This window comes from Brachyhypopomus gauderio, chromosome 2 (assembly GCF_052324685.1).
Source record: "Brachyhypopomus gauderio isolate BG-103 chromosome 2, BGAUD_0.2, whole genome shotgun sequence".
NCBI classification, from domain to species: Eukaryota; Metazoa; Chordata; class Actinopteri; order Gymnotiformes; family Hypopomidae; genus Brachyhypopomus; species Brachyhypopomus gauderio.
In genome coordinates, this window is record NC_135212.1 from 33,178,216 (window position 1) to 33,202,211 (window position 23,996).

The 23,996-nt window shown below is 43.7% G+C and overlaps 1 protein-coding gene across 1 annotated transcript in view; it reads left to right on the forward strand.

The window, feature by feature from the left end:
- The first annotated feature begins 2,628 nt into the window (after positions 1 to 2,628).
- The window catches only part of LOC143500385 (uncharacterized), a 34,935-nt gene continuing 13,567 nt past the window's right edge, over positions 2,629 to 23,996 (forward strand). The window contains exons 1-3 of the mRNA XM_076994503.1: positions 2,629 to 2,727; positions 2,990 to 3,172; positions 3,430 to 3,457. Coding sequence (XP_076850618.1) covers positions 3,091 to 3,172; positions 3,430 to 3,457 — 110 coding nt within the window. The 5' untranslated portion in view covers positions 2,629 to 2,727; positions 2,990 to 3,090. The remainder of the gene's footprint in view (positions 2,728 to 2,989; positions 3,173 to 3,429; positions 3,458 to 23,996) is intronic.

A 23,996-nucleotide genomic window follows, 5' to 3' on the forward strand; every position in this document is an offset into this window, starting at 1 on the left:
AACTTTAAACTGAGATAAAGTTTAAAGTCAGAGATAAAGTTTATTTATCTCTGATCCATATGTATGAGTTACTAGTTCGCTCTGGTGCCAACCACTGGCGATCGATCTCGATATAATACTTAATTTGTGTCCATTTTACAGGCCGCCCAGTAACAACTTACGTTCGCTAACCCCCCCCCCCCCCCCCCCCCCTAATCCTAATACAGGGGCAGTAGTGAGTTTGTCAATGATTGTCTCGAACACGGTCTGGCAGGTACCCGTCCATCTCTTTCCAAACGGCTCTCTCGGCTTGAAGTACTCACCACTGGTCTTTTTCTGCTTGTGGTGGGTATCCAACAGTGAGGTCGTTAAGTGGCTTTACGATCTTTGAGTAGTTCTGGATAAAACACCGGTAATATACAGCAAATCCTAAAAATGAGTGTAGCTCTTTCAGGTTCGTTGGGCTAAGCCAGGTCTTTAAGGCCTTAATCTTCCCAGGGTCGGTTTCGACACAATTCTCGGACACTACATGTCCTAAGTACCGAACTGACGTTTGGAAGAATCTGCATTTCTCCAAGGAGAGTTTCAACCCGTACTCCTTCAAACGGCTCAGGACACGAAGAAGACGCTTCTCATGCTCTTCAATAGTGTCTGAAAATACTATCAGATCATCCAGGAACACCAGGACTTCTTTGAGGTTGATGTCTCCCATGGGTTTGTCAGTTTCTTCTACCTCGATCTGATAATAACCGGACTTCAGGTCCAGTACAGAGAACCACTTAGAGCCTGTGAGTGCAGAAAAGGTTTCCTCCAGGTTAGGCAACGCGTATGCATCCTTGATGGTTTGGAGGTTTAGCTTACGGTAATCAATGCAGAGCCTCACATCTCCGTTCTTCTTTCTAACCACCACGATGGGTGAGGAGAAGGGTGACTCTGATGCACGGATTACCCCTGCTTCACTTAGCTCTTGAAGGTGTCTCCGGACTGCGTCAAGATCTTGCGGACGTATCGGTCGAGGTCGGTGCTTGAAGGGAGTTTCATCACTCAATTTGATCTGATGTCTGACTTTATTGGTTCGACCAAAGTCTAAATCGTGTAGAGCGAACACTTCGGGCATTGCACACAGTTTCTTCTTTATCTTCTCTATCTGATCAGATGAAAGTGGAGAGCCATCGACCCTGCCTGGCTTTCTGACGATGAGTATGGAATTCCCTTTAATAAATCTCGCTCCTCTCAGCATTTGTGTCCGTCTCCTCGCTACGCAGCGCGAGAAACGTTACAACTTCTTCCTACATGAAGTGCAAATAACATTATTTTTGTTTGTACTTCCATCTGGAAGTTTCTTATATTTAAATTTCCCATCCACCAGCGTAGCCTCTTCAGTCATCACCATCATGCTCATCTTATTGTGTGTCCATATAATCTGTATGCCTGAAATATTCCATGGTGCGAAAGTGTCTCGTGTGCTAAATGCGTTCAAAATTTTTTTAGTTAGTTATTTTCCCTGTAATTAATTAATCGAAATGAATGTGTTAAAGTCCCACTACTAATATATATATATATATATATATATATGTATTGAAAAACGTGCAAATTATAATACAGCTATAATACAGCTAACAGAACTACTTAGGGACAGAACTAAATACAAACTGATCAGAAAACCACATACCAAAATAAGAACAGAACCTAAACAACACAACGTAAAATCGACTGAGGAACTGAACGGGCATAAGGAATACAAACACTCGGGGAACTTAATGCAGTGAGTGCTAATAAACTAAACAGGAACACTAAAACAGCAGACAGGGAACACAGAATGAAAGACACGAAGGAATACGGCAAACTAGGAAATCGGGAAACAAATAATCAACAAAACCTAAAACTTTAAACAAGAGACGGGAACAACTGAGAAAACCACATGAAACCAAAAGCAACACAAAGGACTAAAACACCCTGAACAACTCAAAGCGACCAACAAATAAACTAAGGATCAACATAAATTAGGGAAGAGGGGGGGAAAGAATGCACGGGAGGAGAAGACCAAGCGAGTCAACCGAAGCACAGGGGAAACGGTAGGAACCGACACACAGACAGAGAAACAGAGACAGGAATAAAACAGGCATGGAAAACACACGAGAACCAAACTAGACCGAGATCAATGGAACTTAATAAGGCAGATCTGGGAAAGGCAGGTAAGTACTCACAAAACACAATGACCGACAACAAGGGATAAAACAGAGGGGATTAAATTCACTAAACAGGCAAGTGAAACGAGACGCAGGTGGAAACACTGAGGACAGGGGCGTGACAGACAGAAGGAAAACCAAGGAAATGGGGGAAACAAGGCGTGGCTAGGGCAGACGACACAGGACTGGGAAGGAGGGCGGAGTTGGACATCATAGGCCTCTTTTGCCTAAACACTGTACAATGTCAGTCCTTGTCTATTACTTACATTCTTAACTGAAGTCATTGACCATTAATTACATTCTTAACTGTAGCCCTTGTCAATTACTTACATTTTTAACTGTAGTCCATATCTGTTACTTATATTCTTAACTGTAGTCCTTGTCCATTTTATCTTGTTCTTGTTTTGTTCTCAATGACAAGAAGATGAGGTCACCCATGGTTTGGGCCAGGCTGTGTCAGACTGTTGTGGGTCCAAGGCTTATAACCCGATTAACCAGATCTGCTGTGAGGGAATCCTCCAGAAAAGACCAGGTGCTCAGCCCAGGTGCTGTGGATCAGGTACAGACATAGAACCCCTGAGATCAAATCACCCAGCTTTATGGATCCAACTACACAGCTAATGAGCACTTTGGACAACTGGAAATTTCATAATTTGTCGTAATACGCTAGTATTGTGCATTTTTGTTTATATTGATGTCATATTTTGTTATATTTGTCTCTCAGTGTGATCAATAATGGGTGCTTTCTGGGTAAGATACAAAAATGTTTTGCTAAATAAATAATTTCTTTGTAATCCTTTCACACACTTTCTGATTTGCAGTGGCCATTAATGAGGCAACTCATTTATGCTGTGCTAACACAGTCAGTAGAAAAACAACAGTGTCTCACCTATGCTGTGGCACGACTGTGTTTGACAGCAGGATGCAATGCTGCTGCCCTGAACACAGTCTCAGAGTGGAAAATCGCAGTAGCAGCACATGCTGTACAAAGAACTCATCATCAGGTATGCTTCAAAGTACTGCACCTGGCAGAATTGCTAAAGAAGACCTAACATCTTTAGTTAAACCCATCACATCTACAGTAATACCACCTTCATACTGTTACTGCTACTGCAGTGAGAAAGTGAATGGGTGTCAGTAGTAGATACTGAATGGGTGTCAGTAACAGATACTGAATGGATACAGTGTCCTCTGTCTTCAGAGGCCTTTTCAAAACTTTTATGGTCTCTTATTTGTTGCTTTTTTCTCTTTCCCATAACAGATTCTTTGGGCACCAAGACCGCAACAAAGTAAGCTACTGTGCTGTAGAAAACAGTATCTAAATCTGTATTGATTTGTGTGTATATATATACAGTATATATTAGTATAGGGCCCCTCATGTCAAAGTGACAGGTTGACCTCTAGTTGAACCCGCCCCCACCCACCCCCGCCCCCCCCCCACCACGCCCCCCCCCCCCCCCCCACCACGCCCCCCCACCACCCCCACCCCCTACATCACCCCACCGTGTGACGTCATCACATCAATCAATGTCAAGACGATCAAAGTGTAAAGCAATGCTTTGATATTTTGTTTTGATAAGTTTTGATAAGCTTAATTAAAACATTATTTTGATCTTCTTTGATGTCGACTCTCCGGAGCTGTGTAACCCTATCCACCTGCGACACACACACACAAACACGCACACACACACACAAACCCCTAGTCCACACAGAACAACGCTAAAGACACACACACACACACATACTGATGCGCTCGCACATGACCTTGACTAGCGCTGTAGGGAAACCGTTATCTGCACACACGCACACATACACACACGCGCCCTTAGTCACACACACACACATCCCTAGTAGCGCAGAGCCGAGCATGCGCACACAAATATGCTTACTTTGAGTAACTTCAAACAAAACTCTGATGAACCAATGAGGAGGCATTCTCAACAGACCAATCCGGGGTGAGTGTTTAGAGCGCGAGCATTTAAGGAGAGAGAGGGGGAACGTTTCCTTGAGGAGTCAACATGCATTCGACTGCGGTATGCGATTGTCCGTATGCTCCCTTTTCCTGAGAGAGAGGGAGGCCTCAACGTCTCAGACACACACGCTGAATTAAACCTCTATCACTACTCTAAAATGTGTCGAATCTTTAAAACTCATTTCCTGAGGGTCCTCGGCGTCTCAGGCTCACAATCTCTGTATGGCCTTGGCAACTTTCTCCACTGAATGAACTCCATTCAGTGATTACAGACCATATCCCATACACCTGCATACACACACACACACACACACACACACTGTATTATAACAAAATACATCTCCCCCCACACCCCCCGAGAAAATGTACAAAAGAGGCTAGGAAGTTAGGTGTTTCAGTCTGACCAGTACCCCATCTGAGCGAGTCTTCACAAGATGAACATTTCTCAAACACGAGGTAAGACTTTAGAGTTATTATGAATGTATTAAATTACTACAGTATTATTATGAAAGTAATAAAACGTTGCTAAACCTTTAATGTAATATTAAACATTTATACTATATTTCACAACTGTTGAATAATAAGTTAACATTATAATATGTATATTAAGTTAACACAATAATATGTATAGTAAGATAACATCATAAGTCGTCATAATTGCATATTGTTTGAACGTTACATTTAAAACTGTCTTCCCTGCATTATAAGACCATACTGAATGAACCTTGGTTTTTCACAGAAAACTTCCATTAGTTATCCTACACTGCCATCTAACGGACATGTAATGTAATGAATCTCAGTTTTCACAGAAAACTTCCATTAGTTATCCTACACTGCCATCTAACGGACATGTAATGTAATGAATCTCAGTTTTCACAGAAAACTTCCATTAGTTATCCTACACCGCCATCTAGCGGGCATGTAATATAATGATTTCTGAATGAATCTCAGTTTTCACAGAAAACTTCCATTAGTTATCCTATATAACTTATATAAAGATTTTTTTCAGATCATTTTCTACCAAATTAATATGTCTATTGTTCATAATATCTAGATGATGAATTTGAATACCAAGAGATTTCATTATATACGGATCTTGACGTCGAACATATAGCGATTGTACACCTTTTTCGTGGTTCTCCGGGTATTTATTAATTTTTTATTAGTATTATTATTATTATTTTGAATCATTATTATTCTCATTGGACTAAATTATTCAATCTTGTGTTTTCAAAGATGATGACATCATTAATCAAGCGATGAATGACTGGGAGCCTACTCCAGCATTAGAATCCCCTCCAATAATTACTCAACAGGTTCCGAATGCCTGGGAAACGTTGTCTGAAGCGAGTTCGTTGCGTTTCGACAGTGGGGAACATGCTTCACAACCCGGAGGACCTCCTCCGTCACGTAAGTTTTTTTATTTATTTTTTATTTTATTTTTTAAATGTTTTACCAGACATGAAATTAAATGATTTCACAAATCGATAGTAAGATTGTTTTCTCATCTGTACTTTAGCCGCCAGCGCGACTTCAAATCAGGAAGACGGGGCGGGTCAACTTCAGGAGCATGAGCCGAATCAATATGTGGAGGAGGAGGAGGAGGATCTCATGACGGCTGATCTCATTCGAAGGGCCAAAGACGCGGTTGTAATCGCTGAACGTCTGAAAGTCGCTCGTATCCACGGTACGCAGAGCCAAGTGATTTCGGCTTCGCTCGCAATGTTAAGCTCCGTTAATTTGTTAATGAGCGAAACCGTTTTTAATTTCAGAGAGGCCCTTTCATGAACCAATGTGTCTAATAAAGCATTTACACGAGTTCACTCATGAACCATAACGACATGATATATAACCAACGTGTCTAATAAAGCATTTATGATTTACACGAGTTAATTTATTGTCTTACAGAAATAAATGACAACCTGCATGAGGATACGATGAACCCTCACGTTTTTCAATCAGTACAATCTCTGAATGAACATTTGGCAATACCTACCGATTACGGTGTTGAAACCCCCGAAGCCCGACCGGAGATTACACAATCAGAACAACAACACGATTGTTTCCATGAACTAGAACGATGTCTTACAGCGTTAAATGAGGGACTACAGGATGTAGTAACCCCTCACGTGTTTCAAACAGTACAATCTCTGAATGAACGTTTGGCAATACCTATGGATTACGGTGTTGAAACCCCCGAAGCCCGACCGGAGATTACACAATCAGAACAACAACACGATTGTTTCCATGAACTAGAACGATGTCTTACAGCGTTAAATGAGGGACTACAGGATGTAGTAACCCCTCACGTGTTTCAAACAGTACAATCTCTGAATGAACGTTTGGCAATACCTACCGATTACGGTGTTGAAACCCCCGAAGCCCAACCCGAGAATGTACAACCAGAACAACAACAACAATACGATTGTCTCCACGAATTAGACCGATGTCTTACAGATTTAATTAACCATAATCAAAATAACGCACCGATTGAAATTGATGAGGAGAGACCAGATTATTCTCACCCCGTGATCAATATTGAAACCGACCAAGTCGGTCGTGGAACAGCTACGGACCCAAATATTACAATAAAAAAGAGAGAAACGTTTAACAACACAGAAATTAGAAGAAGAGCGAATTTCTCCTCATTAGAGGACATAAACAGTTTCTCTGATTTTCACAACCATGTTTCGGGAATTATAGATGATATGGTAGAGGTTGCTCGCGAATCCGTAGAACCGAACGACGTCATGATTTTTCAAATTCATGGCCCTAATCTAAACATTTCAGAACCTATTGAAGTGACCCCTGAGGGAGTGGCGTTAGAATCCTTTCTATCACTTCTCGAGAAAGCCATTCAGAGCAACCTTGAAGTCTTGACGAGCGACGCCGTTGATTTGGTGATTCAATTAGTACACGCTCCGAGGGGAGGTGGGAAGAGAAAATTATCAGGCCTCCTCCTTTCCGAAGTTGTAAGAAAAAAACTCAGACATTTATACGATTTTCAAAATGAGGGTAATAATTTGTGTTTTGCCCTGTGCATCACACAGCTGCTGAATCCTGGGAGGAGTCGTTTTGAGATACGCAGGATAGCTGAGCAGTTACAGAGAGATGCGGGACTAAGTCCCCACGATGAGGTCGGGTTTGCGGACGTGCATCGATTTGAGAGTCATCTCAAGTGTAAAATTGTAGTCTTGCACCGCACCTCCTCCAAAAAAGGATATTCCTTTTTTCAAACCTCTGAAATCCCAAATGATCTGACATTATTCTTATTTTTACACGATAACCACTACTACGGTGTAAAAAACATAAAGGGACTTCTAGGCGCTGATTACTTCTGCAATTACTGCTACGCTACTTACAAGGACCCCAGGAATCATACTTGTAAATACGCGTGCAACATCTGTAATGATTCCGAATGTCACAAACACAAACAGAAGAAGCCTACGCAATGCCCCGACTGTCTAAGACTGTGCAGATCTCAGTACTGTCATGACAAACACAAGGAGTCGAAAAAGAATAATGAAAACATTACGTACACATTATGCGAACGAGCTTTCTATTGCGCACAATGTAACACGGTGGTTAAAACATCATTTGCGGAGCAGAAGCAACATAAATGCGCCGTTCCAAGCTGCCGTCTCTGCGGGGAAAAGTTGGATGATTTGTTTAATCATCGGTGCTTTATCGAACCTCTAGAGAAAGAAAAGCGGAGCGACAAACTCATCTTCTACGATCTGGAATGCCATCAAGCAACGGGTGTGCACGTTGCAAATTTTTTATGCTGCATGGATTTTAAAGGAGAAACGTGGACGTGGTCCGGGGAAGACTGCATCAAAAAATTCTTTGCGAAATTCCGCACCCCCGCGTACAGCAACTATATTTTCATAGCGCACAACGCTAGAGGATACGATTCCTATCTCATGCTTAACTATCTGGTGAAAGAAGGGGTAGCTCCTGACATTGTAGCACAAGGCAGCAAGATTCTGTGTTTTACCGACCCCGAGTTTAATCAGAGGTTTATCGACAGCCTCTGTTTCATGCCTATGAAACTCTCCGCTATGCCTAAAGCTATGGGGTTCGAGTCAGACGCTAAAGGCTACTTTCCTCACTATTGGAACATCCCAGAACATCAGGACTATGTAGGGCCTTACCCCGCTCCCGAATTCTACGGCGTAGACGGCATGATGTCGAAAGATCGCGAGGAGTTCTTCCGATGGTACGACGAGGTCAAAGGAGGAATCTTTCTATTCAAGAAAGAGATGGCAAAGTACTGTAAGAACGACGTAAAGATTTTGAGGCGAGCCTGTCTGATATTCAGGGAAGAGATCTTGGAAAGCACGGAAGTCGACCCCTTCAGCTGCATCACCATAGCCAGCGTGTGCATGAAAATCTTTAGAACAAAGTTTCTTTCTCCAAACACTCTGGCCATTCCTCCGTTGGATCATTACGTCAGCGGACAGAAATCTTTTTCGTCTTCTTCTATCCAATGGTTGGAGTATGTGGCGCAAAAGCGGAAGATAAAAATTCAGCACGCTCTGAACGGTGGGGAGGTCAAATTCGGCAAATACTCTGTGGACGGATACAGCGAGCACAAAGGCGTGCGGAGAGCGTACGAGTTTTTAGGTTGTTTTTATCACGGCTGTGATAAATGCTTCGCTTCGCACGAGCAACACCCTCTGACCCAAGGGGCGACGTACGGGAGTCTACTCGAGAGAACGAAGACGAGAATTCAATACTTGAAGCACACTTACGATCTGCGCATGACCGTGATATGGGAACACGAGTGGAGCGAGATGAAAAAGGCAGACGAGAATGTGAAAAGCTTTATGAAATCTTTTGACTTTCCAGAAAGGCTAAACCCCCGTGACGCTTTGTTTGGGGGTAGAACCAACGCGTTAAATCTACACTACGTGGCTCAACCCGGGGAGAGGATCGATTACTACGACTTCACATCTCTCTACCCGTTCGTCAACAAAACAAAGACTTACCCCCTCGGACACCCCGTGGTCGTATTCAAGGACTTCCTGCCGATAGATCAATATTTCGGTATAGTCAGAGTCAAAGTTCTGCCCCCCAGAGGCTTGTGGGCACCTGTTCTGCCCTACAGAGTAAACGGCAAGCTCACCTTCCCTCTCTGTAGAACCTGCGTGCTACATTGGCTAACAAAGTGCGAGCATAGCGACGACGAAAGAGCCCTGACGGGTACTTGGTGCACTCTAGAAGTGATCAAAGCCGTCGAAAAAGGTTACGTGGTGCTGAAAATCTTTGAAGTCTGGCATTTCCCCCAACGCTCCGACACCCTGTTTGCGGATTACATTAAAATGTTTTTGAAAACTAAACAGGAGAGCAGCGGGTACCCCTCCTGGGTTAAATGTGTGGCGGACGAAAAGGAATATGTGAAAGGGTACGAGGAACGCGAAGGAATTCGTCTGGACGTGGGGAAAATAACGCACAACCCCGCCAAGAGATCTGTGGCTAAACTAGCTCTAAATTCTCTCTGGGGAAAAATGTGTCAGAGGCCCGACAGACTGAACGCAACTCTGATCACGCAGCCTGAAATTTTTTTAAAGTTTATGTTTTCGGCGAGCATCAAAGTCAGGGACTTGTCGTTCTTGAACGACGATGTAGCGCTTGTGCAGTGGCGACAGGCCGACGTCAGATGCTTGGATCCCGGCGTCTCAAACGTCTTCATAGGCGTTTTCACGACCGCCTACGCCAGACTGGAGCTTTACGAACTCATGGACAAATTGCAAAAAAGGGTTCTTTACACAGACACGGATTCTGCTGTGTTTGTCTCCCGCGACGGAGATTGGATGCCGCCGTTGAGCGATTATTTGGGGGGACTCACCAGTGAGCTCTCTGAAGGCGATAGCATTGTAGAGTTTGTCAGCGGAGGGCCAAAAACGTACGGTTTCCGTACATTAAAGGGTGAGAACGTTATGAAGGTTAAGGGGCTCACGCTAAATTACACCAACGATAAACTAGTCAACCTGAAATCTTTGACGGAACTGGTCGACGAACACGTTAAAAACCCCTCCCTTTCTAGAGAGATAATGACGTCCCGCAACATGATTGTCAGGGATAAAATAGGCTTCCTCCTAAAAAACAAAACACAACAGAAAAGGTTCAGGATCGTGTACGATAAGCGCATTTTGCTGCCCGATTTCAGGACTCTGCCCTACGGGTATTAAGCTTTAACATTTTTATTTATTTATTTATTTTGAAATTTTTGTTACTTTTTAAAAAATGTCTGTGGTGCATTTTGATGCTAGGTTTCAGCTACCGTTCTCATGTATAGTGTGTGGACCCAGTAACTGTGGAAAATCTTTTTTTATTAAAAAGTTGTTGGAAAAATGTAATGAAACAATGTCTAAAGCTCCCGATAATATAGTGTGGTGTTATACATGTTGGCAACCTCTGTACGACGATTTGACGAACAAAATAAATGTTCGCTTTGTTCAAGGAATACCCGAGTCTCTGTGCGATGACCAACTGTTTCCTATAGATAGGACTAACCTTCTCATTTTGGATGATCTCATGAACGATGCCAGCAAAAACGACGAGATTGAAAAAGCATTTACAAAATACACGCATCACAGAAACTTGAGCGTTTTGTATTTGGTGCAAAATCTTTTCTTTCAAGGTAAGACTAGTAGAACCATCAACCTGAACGCAAACTACATGATTTTATTTAAAAATCCCAGAGACAAGTCGCAGATCAGCGTACTGGCGCGCCAAATGTACCCCGGAAACTCAAAATACTTTATAGAGTGCTTTCAAGACGCCACCTCTAAACCTTACGGCTATTTATTAGTAGACTTGAAAGCTCAAACGCCAGAAGAGCTACGTCTTAGGTCAAGCGCGTTTTCCTGGGAGAACCCCGTCGTGTACGTCCCCAAGAAGAAAAAAAAATTCAAATAACATCGGCATTCAAAACAAGAAAATGTCGGCTCGACTAAAGACAAACCTCCCCGCGTTGAAAACCTTATATAAGTCACAACCCCGACGTAGGAAGGTTATATTACACGAGGCTTCGCCGGAACTCATACTTTCTATATGCGAATTGGCTTTTAATCTGCTCCGCGGGAACATTCCTCTGACCGCTAAACAGTACCGTGTTTTGAAAAGACAGAAAAAGTGGATAAAACTTTTTGCGAATAAAAGAGCTTCTGTAGCTACAAAGAGAAAAGCTATTAACCAGCACGGAGGTTTCCTTCTCCCTCTGCTCAGCGTAGCCGTGCCCTTTATAAGCAACCTGCTGTCGGGCAAAGGATAATGGAGACTGCGGAGAAGATGTATTTGGTTCCTCAACATCAAATAGATATGTTTAAAAATGCGGCTACGGGTCAGGAAAATATAAGACGGACCGTGGAAAACGATTTAGACGCGGTTATGCGTCACATTTTATCTAGGACGGACGTGAATCCCTACGACAAGGCTAAACTTTACTCCGCGGCTTTGCAAAGATTTTTAAACGTCGTTAAAAGAGACGAAGAAGAAACGGCGCGATTAACCCTATCCCTCCCCAAGGAACCGATCAACCAGATACCGGATCAACCGGTAGATATACGCGTGACCGAGGACGAGATGGTAAAAGAGATTATCGAAAACGTTCCGGCAAGAGCCAGAAAAAACGCCTCCTACATTTTGGACAAAATAGCTAAATCGGGTCACACGGCATCGTGGAATGATGAGGGAGAGCTTATTTTCCAAGGAAAAACGATTAAAGGTTCTCACATGCTGGACTTGATTAAAAACCTCACGGTTACCCACAAGATATCCGACGACAGACGCCCCCTAGGCTGGAATGAAATACTACACACGGTAGCTAAACTAAATGTACCGTATTCGACCATTCCTAACGACTCCGTACGTCAAAAAGTGTCGGCCATTAAAAACTCGACGAGTTTCCTCCCCGTGAGTTCCGATTCAACGAGTTTTGATTCTACTTTCAACTCTTCGGCATGGGTGAAGTTTGATTAAGGACATAAAAACAATATATGGTTGTATCGTTTATTTATTCATTGTAATTACAACTTATTAATAAAAAATACAAAAAAAGACAAAATGGCGTACGTCTAATTTTTTACAGAGCATTTAAACTTTTCGCCGGAACACGCTCGCTGATTACAAGTAACGGAACATCTCTTATTTAGTCTAGTATACATTTTTTTGACAAAAGTTACAACCATTTTATCGTTGATTTTTACATCGTCCTTATAATTCGATATAACTTGATTAAACGATCTTCCTTTAGCCCTTTGACATAAAAAGAAAACGCAGTGAGGGCCGCAGCAAACGGAATCATAGCTCTGAACCTGTATTGAGTTATGTCTTATTTCTTTGCAGTTCTTTTTCATAAACGAATAAATAGATTTAGGAAAGAGTTCGTAGTCTGGGGGGTTACCGTAAGAATCAAAAAATTCTCCGGACCTTTTGTCGTTCAGACACAAGGCCAACCAGTGCTCCCCGGGCATATGACTGGGGTGCGTGTTTACGACAAACATAGCGGGAAAGCGTTTCAGCTTAACGCTAGGTAGCCGGTCGCAAGGAACCACTCCCGAAAAGACTTTCTCCAAAGCGCGGCAGCTTCTCATCACCTCTGTAAGTTCTCCGGTGTCCATGCGTTTTTTTTTTTTTATTGGTAGTCGATGAGCACGTTACGGTGGTTATTTATTTGCAGTATGGTATCAAACGTCGCGTAAATAACGAGATTTATGGTCCTCGGCAGAGGATTTTTAAACCGGAGTTCCATTCTCATATTTCCGGACTTTATCAGCGACAGATGCTGCCCTCCTTCATCGTCGGGTGATAGATTGAAAGCCAGCAATGTATAGCCTCTTACGTACTCTTGACGACCGATGGAAAGAGCTTGATCTTTAAGGTGTTTTCCCGAAGCCAGAATTAGCGAGTGATATTCACGAACGGCGTTACCGGCTTGAAAATTCGGTTGAAAAGGCTTAGCAGGATGTTGGGTTCCGTCCACGTAGAGAGCGATAAACTCTGTGTCGTAGTGTTTGAAATTAAAGGGGTTTTTATTGTAGACTCCTACGTATGCGTCGTTATCCACCATTCCTATAACGACGGTTTTTGGAAGAGGGCCCAGGAACAGATTTTCTTGGGTGCATACGCGGCTCCCCGCGGGTAAACTGAAAGTCTTCATGCACACCCTTTCCACGGGGTACTTGGCCGTGGCGTTCAGAAGCGCCTGCGCGTGGCCCAACTTCACCGAGGGAGACACGGTGACTTTTTTCACAAAAAGAGAAGCCGTTAGTATTTTTATAACGTAGTCCGTCTGTCCTTCTTTCATCAGACAGAACTCGTCTTTACTCCTTACAAATTTAATTTTCAGATCGACTCCGTTCAGTAAAAATTTATCCTGAAAAAATATATCGGAGTGAATGTATCCGATCAGATCAAAGGGTCTACTTTCACCGCTCAACGCGGCTCTGCTTCTGAGACCCATGTTCAGGGCCGCCGGGTCCGTAGCGTCCATATGCCCCGCCGTGTCCTTGTAAAACATACCGCTTGAAAACTGAGTCTCCAGCGTGTCCTTGCTGTAATTCATGAGGCATTCCATGACGGCTCTGTAAGGGTACGTATTACTCGACTGACTGATGAGGCGGTCTCCTAGCATAACGTCCACTTGTGAAAAAAGGGAGGCTATCGGGTAGTTCACGACGCCGACCTTTGCGTCGGCGGCTATGTCGGTTCCGTCAGGGTTTGTGATTTTACATCTTAGGTATAAAAAAGTGTTGTTGAGATCCAGGTAATCGTCGCTATTACCCGCTACGTAAAAATCTATCGGCGCCCCTCCGTCAGCAACGGATGAAAGCGGCGGTATTTCCACGTACGCGTACTTTTCGATACTCGTTTGAGTGTAAGGCAGAGTAAAGATATCCAATTCTGTTTTGGCGCATTCGGCCGACATACTATGCAGAAAGGCCATAGCTGTTCTAGAAGATGTTCAGCTTTCTTTTGTTATCGGAGGAAGATCGTTTACCGCTTCTTCGTTTGGTTTTTTTCTTCACTTTGACCTTACTCGCGACGACGTCGCGTTTTTTATACGATGACGCGAGGCGTCTTCCGGGAGGACACCTAGCGTTCCTGCGGGCAATGGCTGCGAGTCCCGATCCCTCTTGCTTCTTGGCCACAAAGTTGCTAATCACGTCGCCTACTATCCCTTTCGCGGCGGTTTTTAAATGAGGCGTTGCTATAGAGAATCCTCTTTTGATAAGGGGAACCGCCATCCTAAAAAGCGATTTGAACATACCTCCGAGCCCCGCTCCATACATGACCGGGGACCCTTGGAAGCCCGGAAGACCATTTCCGGCTTGATGCTTATAGTAGTCCACATAGATCTGAGGATCTCCGTAACTCGTTCGATGCATTTTTTTTTCTTTCTTTCTTTTTCTTCAAATGCAGAATGAATGTTTTACAGGTCTAAAGTGAAGTTTAACTATAACTTTCCCGTATTGAAAAGGTACTTCGATATTTTGATCGGATTTGATTTCGACGGTTATATCGTTTATGAGAGCTTTGGTAACACGTACGTAGTGTGGCTTATCATACGATACTGTGACGAAATCGTGTTTATTCCCCCCTATATGTACGCATCTCAGCAACGGCACAAAGCTGTCCCCCACTCTCTGATATTGTATAATATCGCTATACATGAACAATGTGTAAATCCCTCCGCGAAGGTCCGTAGGGTAGGGTGCCTCCGGCATTTCCTGTGTGAGGCATTTGTGAGGCCCCAGCCCGAGAATAAGCGATAGGTTACCTTTAACCTCTAAACAATAGTTTTTGGAGGACACTGAAAGTCGGATTTTGTTTTTCAGCGGGCGGTATTCTAACTTTAGTTCGGGGTCCAAAGTTTTCAGCTTCTTATTCATTTCCTTTACGATGAGGTATATGTCGTCATAATACCCTTGCGGAATAAAAAACTTTGTGATCACACCGTCTACCCTTCTAACTACAAAGGTAGGTTCCTCGCCATTCTTCTCGTGCAGATTGAACCACGTGTTAGGATATTGCACCTCTGTGAGAGCTACCTCCCACTCACCAGACAACTCTATAGGTTTTAAGAAATGCGTCCTGTAGCACGAAATTCTGTTATCGGGGTATATGTCTTTCGAAGCGTTGCTCGGGAGAGTAACGAAGAATCCGCTTTCCTCCATGATTACGGCGTTATAATTTTATGTAAAAGTACAACGCCTCCTTTTATCCTTTCACGATGTCGCGGATTTCCTCGGCAGGAATCCACGAGTTAAACTTGTCCGGCCATCCGACCCACTTGACCAGACAAATCTTCTTTCGGTTCCTAGTCTTTTCAGATATAATCTTTTCTATTTTAAAAGTTTTATCTTTACCGAGTACAATCTTTTGCAGCTCCTGCTCGTAAAAGGTTCCTTGTAAATTCTCTCCATCGTAATCTTGCAGTTTGTATACGGGAGGATCTCTCCCTATTCGTTCAGACACTGTAAAATATTCATCCGTAAAGTTCTGCACGTAACCTTTCTCAAACTGATGTTTTAATCGCGAAATTCTAACGGTATCGCCGACTTTAAACTTGAAACTCAATTTTTTTCTTTGCTCTCTCGGTGCAAACAATCCGTACAAGGTTTTAAAAACTTTGAAAGAGTTTTCCTCGTTCACTTCTGCGGGTTTCATTTTGATGCTGCTATGATAGCTACGATTGTAGGCGTGAACCAGGTCTTGCACCACGTCTACGTATTTTCTCGTATTGACTGCCGTGAAGTATCTCCACATTCTGGTTTTTAACGTCCTATTGAACCGTTCACACACGCAGGCTTTTTGCCCGGTCCCGGTAGCAAAGTGAACGATGTTATTGTTTTTCATTAATGTCTGGAATCTGCTGTTAAAGAATTCTTTTCCCTCATCGGTCTGAAGTTTTTTAGGAACCCTACCCTCCTTGAGAATCGATTCGAAGGCCTTGGTAACCTCGACGCCGGTCTTGTTTTTTAGGACGCGCACCCACGCATATTTGGATAGTATATCTATACATGTTATCATGAACTTTGCGCCGTCGTTATGCTCCGATAAGGCAGACATGTCTACCAGATCGGCTTGCCATTGCTCGTCAATGTGTTTCACGATTACTCTGTTTCTTTTAAATTTCCCAGAGACCGGTTTATGTAGCGTGTACGCATCCTGCGCCGCTAACCAGGTTTTGATTTTTTTGGCATCTGCCTTTTTACCGGTCTTCTCCTCAACGCTCCTTTGCAGACCCTCTACCCCTCCGTAAGATCCTGGGTTTGAGGGGGTATAGTAAATCTTTTTCAGCAAACGTTCTGTCATGTTGACTCGATTACAATGATTCAACAAATACATTGTTTCGTGGTTTTATTATCAAACTTCTGGAGTATGAGATTACATTTGAGAATACATATTTATAAAAAATAAAATAAAAAATAGATTTATAAAAAAGAATTTGGCAAATGAGGTTACATTTGAGAATACATTGCTTCATAGTTTTATAAACAAACTTTTGGCAAATGAGATTACATTTATATTATGATCAATTAATATTGATAGAGTAAGTTCAAAGGCTTCTTTTACATCAACCTTTTCATCTTTACTTAGTTTCAAAACACACACGTCGGTTACAAATGTGAAAATGCATAATAGGTGAGCGTCTCTACATACATGGGGTTTTTCAAACATGTAAGAAAGAATGCTTGATATATACGTGTGTGCCGGATAACTAGTATTACCGGCTTCGGAGATCAGAGAACTCCATAGGTCGCTAGATTCCCGTACTAAGCACATTAGTTTTTTTAAAGTAGATAGTCTCTCGCTCTCATCGGCGAGTCCGTAAGCTGTGACGTTGACGGTGTTGCTGAACAAAGAGATCATGTCCCTTATTAATTGATTGTTCTCGGATGTAGAACCGTCACGCCTGCTCACAAGGTTTCCCATAGTTTAGAACATTTCCATCAGTTAAAAAATTTTTTTAAAAAGCAGATAATCTCTCGCTCTCATCAGCGAGTCCGTAAGCTGTGACGTTGACGGCGTTGCTGAACAAAGAGATCATGTCCCTTATTAATTGATTGTTCTCGGATGTAGAACCGTCACGCCTGCTCACAAGGTTTTCTCAATTTTCAGAATGCTGAGGCTTCTTTTCAGGCGACTCGTCAAGGGCCATGGTTTCTTGCAGCGTCCAGACATCCTTAAGGCGCTCCTGCAGGTCTTCGTTCTCGCACAGATCCTGACTTTGCTCTTCAATCTCTCTCAGAGCGTCTTTGATGTTACTTTCGTCTTTTAGCTCCATCATCATCGCCTCAGCAGCGGCGGAGATCTTGCTGTGAGGAGGAGGATTTGTGATACCGCACATATTCAGCGCTACGGTCACCGTTTGCGGGAACCACGGCTTGAACACTTTCTTAAGCAGCTTGGGTAGGTTGAGATAGAAATAGCTCGGTTCAGGGTCACTCAGGCATTGGTGCTGAAGTTGACTCGGGTGATCGATAGCGCATCCGTAGCAGTTTTCCTTAATATCCTTAGCGATAATCCCATCCAGCAGGGCTCCGAGCACGGTTCGAATGATCTTTAGCACCTTCGTGCTGAGAACGCCGTCTATCTCGTCGGCCGTTTTTTCGACTGAAGGTGTTTCGGGAGGCACGTTCTCTTTATCTTCAGGATCTGAAAGAGGGGGTCCTTCGCTGTCATTGGAGCTCGACGAGGAAGAGGTCTCGAGATCCTCCTCTAGGTTCGCCATGTCGATGATGACCAGTTTGTCTTGCTCGGCTATGGTCGGCTCATTTATATCGGATGATGAGGAGTGGGAGGAGTCTTCTTCGTAGGGTTCCTCGATGATTTGCGACGGAGGCACGACTTTTTCTTCTTTGCACTCCTCAAACATGCCGTACAGATTCGTCTTAATAGTTTCAATGCCCATGTTTTTCATCATATTCTTGAACAGATTATCGACCAAGGCGAAATACTTTAGCATGTGGTACCAGTTGAGACGCCCGTACTTCACCTCACCATTTTTCCCAACGTCATCTCCGGGAGCCCCGCGTTTACGCGAGCAGGTCACCGCCAAACAGAGGTCTACTACTCCCTCGGCGAGCATACACGCTCGGATGTTGAAAACGTGGTACGGGCTTCTGTAACCTTTCCATTCGTGCTCCTTAATAGTATGAAGCGGCACTTCTCCTCTCTCCACAAGGTATTCAAACTCCGTACGCCATCTTCGGAACTCCTTCCAGTCGTACAGATCGTATTCCACTTTCTCTGTAGCATTCTCAAATACAAGGCCGGCCGTTCTTGGGATCGTGAAGAAGGTAACCGTGCAGGTGTTCTCGTCAAAAAAGTACCCTCCGGCACCCCTTTCATCTTTCAGAGGCCAGTAGCGTTGAGTGTCGCCGTGCGCCATCGGATCGATTCTTCTTTTCCACTTGAAACTTTTTTTAGGAGCGTACGGACAATCGCTTACCGCCATAGACTGCATGGTGACTCCTCAAGGAAACGTTCCCCCTCTCTCTCCTTAAATGCTCGCGCTCTAAACACTCACCCCGGATTGGTCTGTTGAGAATGCCTCCTCATTGGTTCATCAGAGTTTTGTTTGAAGTTACTCAAAGTAAGCATATTTGTGTGCGCATGCTCGGCTCTGCGCTACTAGGGATGTGTGTGTGTGTGACTAAGGGCGCGTGTGTGTATGTGTGCGTGTGTGCAGATAACGGTTTCCCTACAGCGCTAGTCAAGGTCATGTGCGAGCGCATCAGTATGTGTGTGTGTGTGTGTCTTTAGCGTTGTTCTGTGTGGACTAGGGGTTTGTGTGTGTGTGTGCGTGTTTGTGTGTGTGTGTCGCAGGTGGATAGGGTTACACAGCTCCGGAGAGTCGACATCAAAGAAGATCAAAATAATGTTTTAATTAAGCTTATCAAAACTTATCAAAACAAAATATCGAAGCATTGCTTTACACTTTGATCGTCTTGACATTGATTGATGTGATGACGTCACACGGTGGGGTGATGTAGGGGGTGGGGGTGGTGGGGGGGCGTGGTAGGGGGTGGGGGTGGTGGGGGGGCGTGGTGGGGGGGGGGGGCGTGGTGGGGGGGGGGGGGGGCGGGTTCAACTAGAGGTCAACCTGTCACTTTGACATGAGGGGCCCTATACTAATATATTACAGTATATAATATATATATATATTAGGGGTGGGATGCGATTTAAAAATGTAATCAAATTAATTAGAAGTTTTGTAATTATTTAATCGAAGTTAATCGCATTTTAATCTACAGTGGTCTACAGTCCACAACAATCCATGAATTGGTCAATTTGTCTGACGTGGACTGACATTTTGTTTCTTAATTTGAATCCCGAGATGTGGTTGAGTGTTGACTGACGACACTGTTTGCTCGTACTAGGAATACATTTAGCAGCTAAGTTATCATTACTGACCTGCGTGTTAGCCCCATCATGTTTTGCGTTGCGTTGAAGACCACTTCTAGGCACTATGGAGATGTATTAAAAATACATCTGATTTACTTCAGTTCTTCTTATTCTTCCAATATCCTGAACAAACTCCCAAAATTAAACAACATTTTTGGTCAGAATTTCCAGTGTTCTGAAAACTGTTTGCTCTGTTTTCTGCACTCATCTATTGGTCTGTGACTGGTGGAAAAATAAAGATGTTTATGATTATGTTCATTGATTCATTCATCATTCTAACTTAAATTAATATTTCTCATGTTAAATACTGAAATGCGATTAAAATGCGATTCATTTCGATTAATTAATTACAAAGCTTCTGATTAATTCGATTATTTTTTTTAATCGCGTCCCACCCCTAATAAATATATATATATATATATATATATATATATATATATATATATATATATATATATATATATATATATATATATATGGCAGAAACACAGGGATGGACTCAAACACAGGCACAGACATGCACACAAACGAAGCCAGGATTTCCAATGTTTTGAAAACTGTTTGCTCTGTTTTCTGCACTCATCTATTGGTCTGTGACTGGTGGAAAAATAAAGATGTTTATGATTATGTTCATTGATTAATTCATCATTCTAACTTAAATTAATATTTCTCATGTTAAATACTGAAATGCGATTAAAATGCGATTCATTTCGATTAATTAATTACAAAGCTTCTGATTAATTCGATTATTTTTTTTAATCGCGTCCCACCCCTAATAAATATATATATATATATATATATATATATATATATATATATATATATATATATATATATATATATATGGCAGAAACACAGGGATGGACTCAAACACAGGCACAGACATGCACACAAACGAAGCCAGGATTTCCAATGTTTTGAAAACTGTTTGCTCTGTTTTCTGCACTCATCTATTGGTCTGTGACTGGTGGAAAAATAAAGATGTTTATGATTATGTTCATTGATTAATTCATCATTCTAACTTAAATTAATATTTCTCATGTTAAATACTGAAATGCGATTAAAATGCGATTCATTTCGATTAATTAATTACAAAGCTTCTGATTAATTCGATTATTTTTTTTAATCGCGTCCCACCCCTAATAAATATATATATATATATATATATATATATATATATATATATATATATATATATATATATATATATGGCAGAAACACAGGGATGGACTCAAACACAGGCACAGACATGCACACAAACGAAGCCAGGCTCCGCGCCTGTAGAAGGGCTGTCAGGAGGGGGAACCCTCCCGGAGCTGCAGGTGCTATTGTAGGCGGTCCTTCCCCCGCCCTTGCTGCGAACCCTCCTTGGAGTGCAGCGTGATTGGCAGACGCGCTAGTTGCTGCGCGACTGGCGGACGCCCTTGCAGTCCTCTCAACGGGCACGCGCCTGCTTTCTCTTGTAGCCCCCGAGGAGCGTGCCGCAGGCTGGCTCTGCCAGCGCTCTCTCTCTCCTCTCGGTGGACCCAGCCATGGAGCTTCACCTCCCCCTGGTGCTCGCTCCCCTGACCTGGCCGGAACGGTGCTCTCTTCCTCCATCCCTTCCTCTCCATCCGAACTCCAGACCATCGGCTCAACCGGTATCTCGCCACGGGACCACTCCATCCTGCTGCCCGCCGTGGGATCAGGAGAAAGCTCCTCCCTCCGCCCTCTCTTGTCCCTCACGGTCTCTCCGGAGTACTCTGAGGGGGCCGGACTCAAGTCCTCTTCCTCCGTGTAGAGCTCCCCGTCCGAGTACTCGGAGAAACCGGTGCACTCGGACGGGGGAGGGGTCGCATCCTCTTCCTCTGACGCGGAGGGATCCCCCGAGAACACGAAGGCGGATGGCTCCTCTCTCCCTCCTCGCCCTCACTGTAGTACTCGGTGAGGGCGGAGTAGACGGAAGGGGGATGGTCTTCTTCCTCGCCATCACCGTAGTACTCGGTGGGGACGGAGCACATGGAAGGGGGATGGTCTTCCTCTTCGCCTTCACCATAGTACTTGGTGGGGGCGGAGCACACGGAAGGAGGACAGTATTCTTCTTCCTCACCTTCGCCATAGTACTCGGTGGGGGCCGAGCATAGGGACGGAGGGGAGCTCTCTTCCTCCTCGAAGTCCTCCTCCGACTCCTCCCCCTCAAACTTGTTCTCAGGGGTCTTCTCCGTGGAGCAGAGCTCGAGGGAGCCTACCCACAGCGGCGAGAGGTCTCTGGTGGGTGAGGAGTGTCGCTCCCTCCACAGCCGTAAAGCAGCCTTGCGGAAGTCTGCGCTGTCTCGGTCTCCCGAGGCTGACTCAGCATGACCGCGCACAGCGTGTCCCGCTGCATTACCTCGAGAGTCACTGGGGCATTGCGGTGCTGGACAGGGGAAGAGGCATGGTAGTGCCTGCTGGGCCTCTTCCCCTTCTTGGCCCGGGTGGCATAGCCTGGCATCTTGGATGGCTCGTCTTTCTGTAACGCTCGGGTAACTCCAGCGAGGGCATAGCAGACGTACGTAGCTTAGTATAAAGATGTCCGTGGCAGACTCAAGAGAGTTTGAGTGAAGTGTCCCAACTAAGCACCAGCAAGGAGGTTGGTAGCCAGGATGACCAACCAACCCTTGTACTCAAGTACATTCATTTTCAATGGGCATATGTGCCCATTTTTCAACATTAACATTTTAATATAACATAAAATAACTGCTCCTAAACTGGTTCTTCGGGAAAGTTGGCCACTGACAGCAAATGTTAGCCAGTTAGTAAAGCTACTTACTTTTATAAACGGTGAACAGGAGTACTCGGTGGAAGAGCGGCGTCATCGGCTATAGCTTGTAAAACTGTTGAGCGTCCGTTAACTGGTCAGCTCGCGCTACCTTTTTTTAATTCGCCACGAAGATTCCAACAATATCGCACACATTAGTGTTTCGCGCTTAAACATACTATCAGATAACTAAAGAATATTGTTTAACAAACAACCGTCATTACTAAGTGTTTCATACTTCCTTGATGCCACTTGTATGAACTGGTGATACTGCGGCAACACGCTGTGGTTCTGTCTGAAGTGCGAGTTAATCAGTCCCACCAGGATTTCGCGGGCCTTTTTTGTGATTGTTGCGGGCTAAAATGGTTGATGTTGCGGGTGTTTTTCAAAAAAATTGCGATGGAAGTTGCGGTGTGTTTTTGCTTTTTTGTGAGTACATTACAATAGGGAGTAAATGTATGGTTTCCTCTATTTAGTAGTCCATTTTAATTATCTATTTACCTATTTATTCAGGGTTGCCAACTTTTCAAGATCGCTTGAAGTGAGATTTGAACCTGGAGGGGGTGGCGAACGTAAATTGTTACAGGGCGGCCTGTAAAATGGACACAAATTAAGTATTATATCGAGATCGATCGCCAGTGGTTGGCGCCAGAGCGAACTAGTAACTCATAGATATGGATATATATAAATATATATAAATAAACTTTATCTCAGTTCAAAGTTTAAACTTATAAACTTTTTCTCAGACCCTCGCCGCTTGCGTGCGCTGCAGTGACTTCGCGGGCTACCGTTGCATTGTGGGGAATGTAGTGTTTGTGCGTGCAAAACACCATCGGGCGGCTGTGGCCTGCGGGCCGGTTCTAATAGTAATTAAATATCATCCAGGGGGCCATAGATAATCAATTCGCGGGTCGGATCTGGACAGTTTATCCCCGCTTTCATGTAGTGTACCGGGATACTGCTTTTCCCGATCTTTTTGCCGTTATTTTCGTCGCTCATGCTGCTTTCAGTCTGCTCCTCTTGAACGTATATACGGAGGTAAGGCGGGAGTTTGTCGACGTCACATCAAGACGACATCAGTGATTGGTCAAATTTGCGGGAAAGTTGCGGTGATTGGCTGAAGTTGCAACACCGCCCTGAATTCGCGGGGTTTGCTTGAAGTTGCGTTGAAGTTGCAAATCGCAACATCGCGACTTTCTGGAGGGTCTGGTTAATAAAGGGTTTATAGTATTAACTGCCTTCCATCGTGGTGTTTCGCTGCTACAATACGAAATGGTGAAAGGCAGTTATTGAGTGGACATAACTTTTTGCGTGTCGCGTTCATATGTCAATGTTAAACAGTCACGGAATCTGTGCTGTCAAATTGCAGATCAGGTGTAGATGTAAAAAACACCTCTATTGGCTAGTGCACTATAGACCCCTGGGGTGCGACCTAAGCTTTTGTCCTTAATGGCTTTTTTTCCTTACATTACTTTTACTTTTATACTTTAAGTAGTTTTGAAATCAGTACTTTAACACTTTTACTTGAGTAAAAAGCTTGAGTTGATACTTCCACTTCTACAGAAGTACTTTTAAACCCTAGTATCTATAATTCTACTTGAGTAATGAATGTGAATACTTTTGACACCTCTGACGATAACCATGAACGTGTAAGACTCAA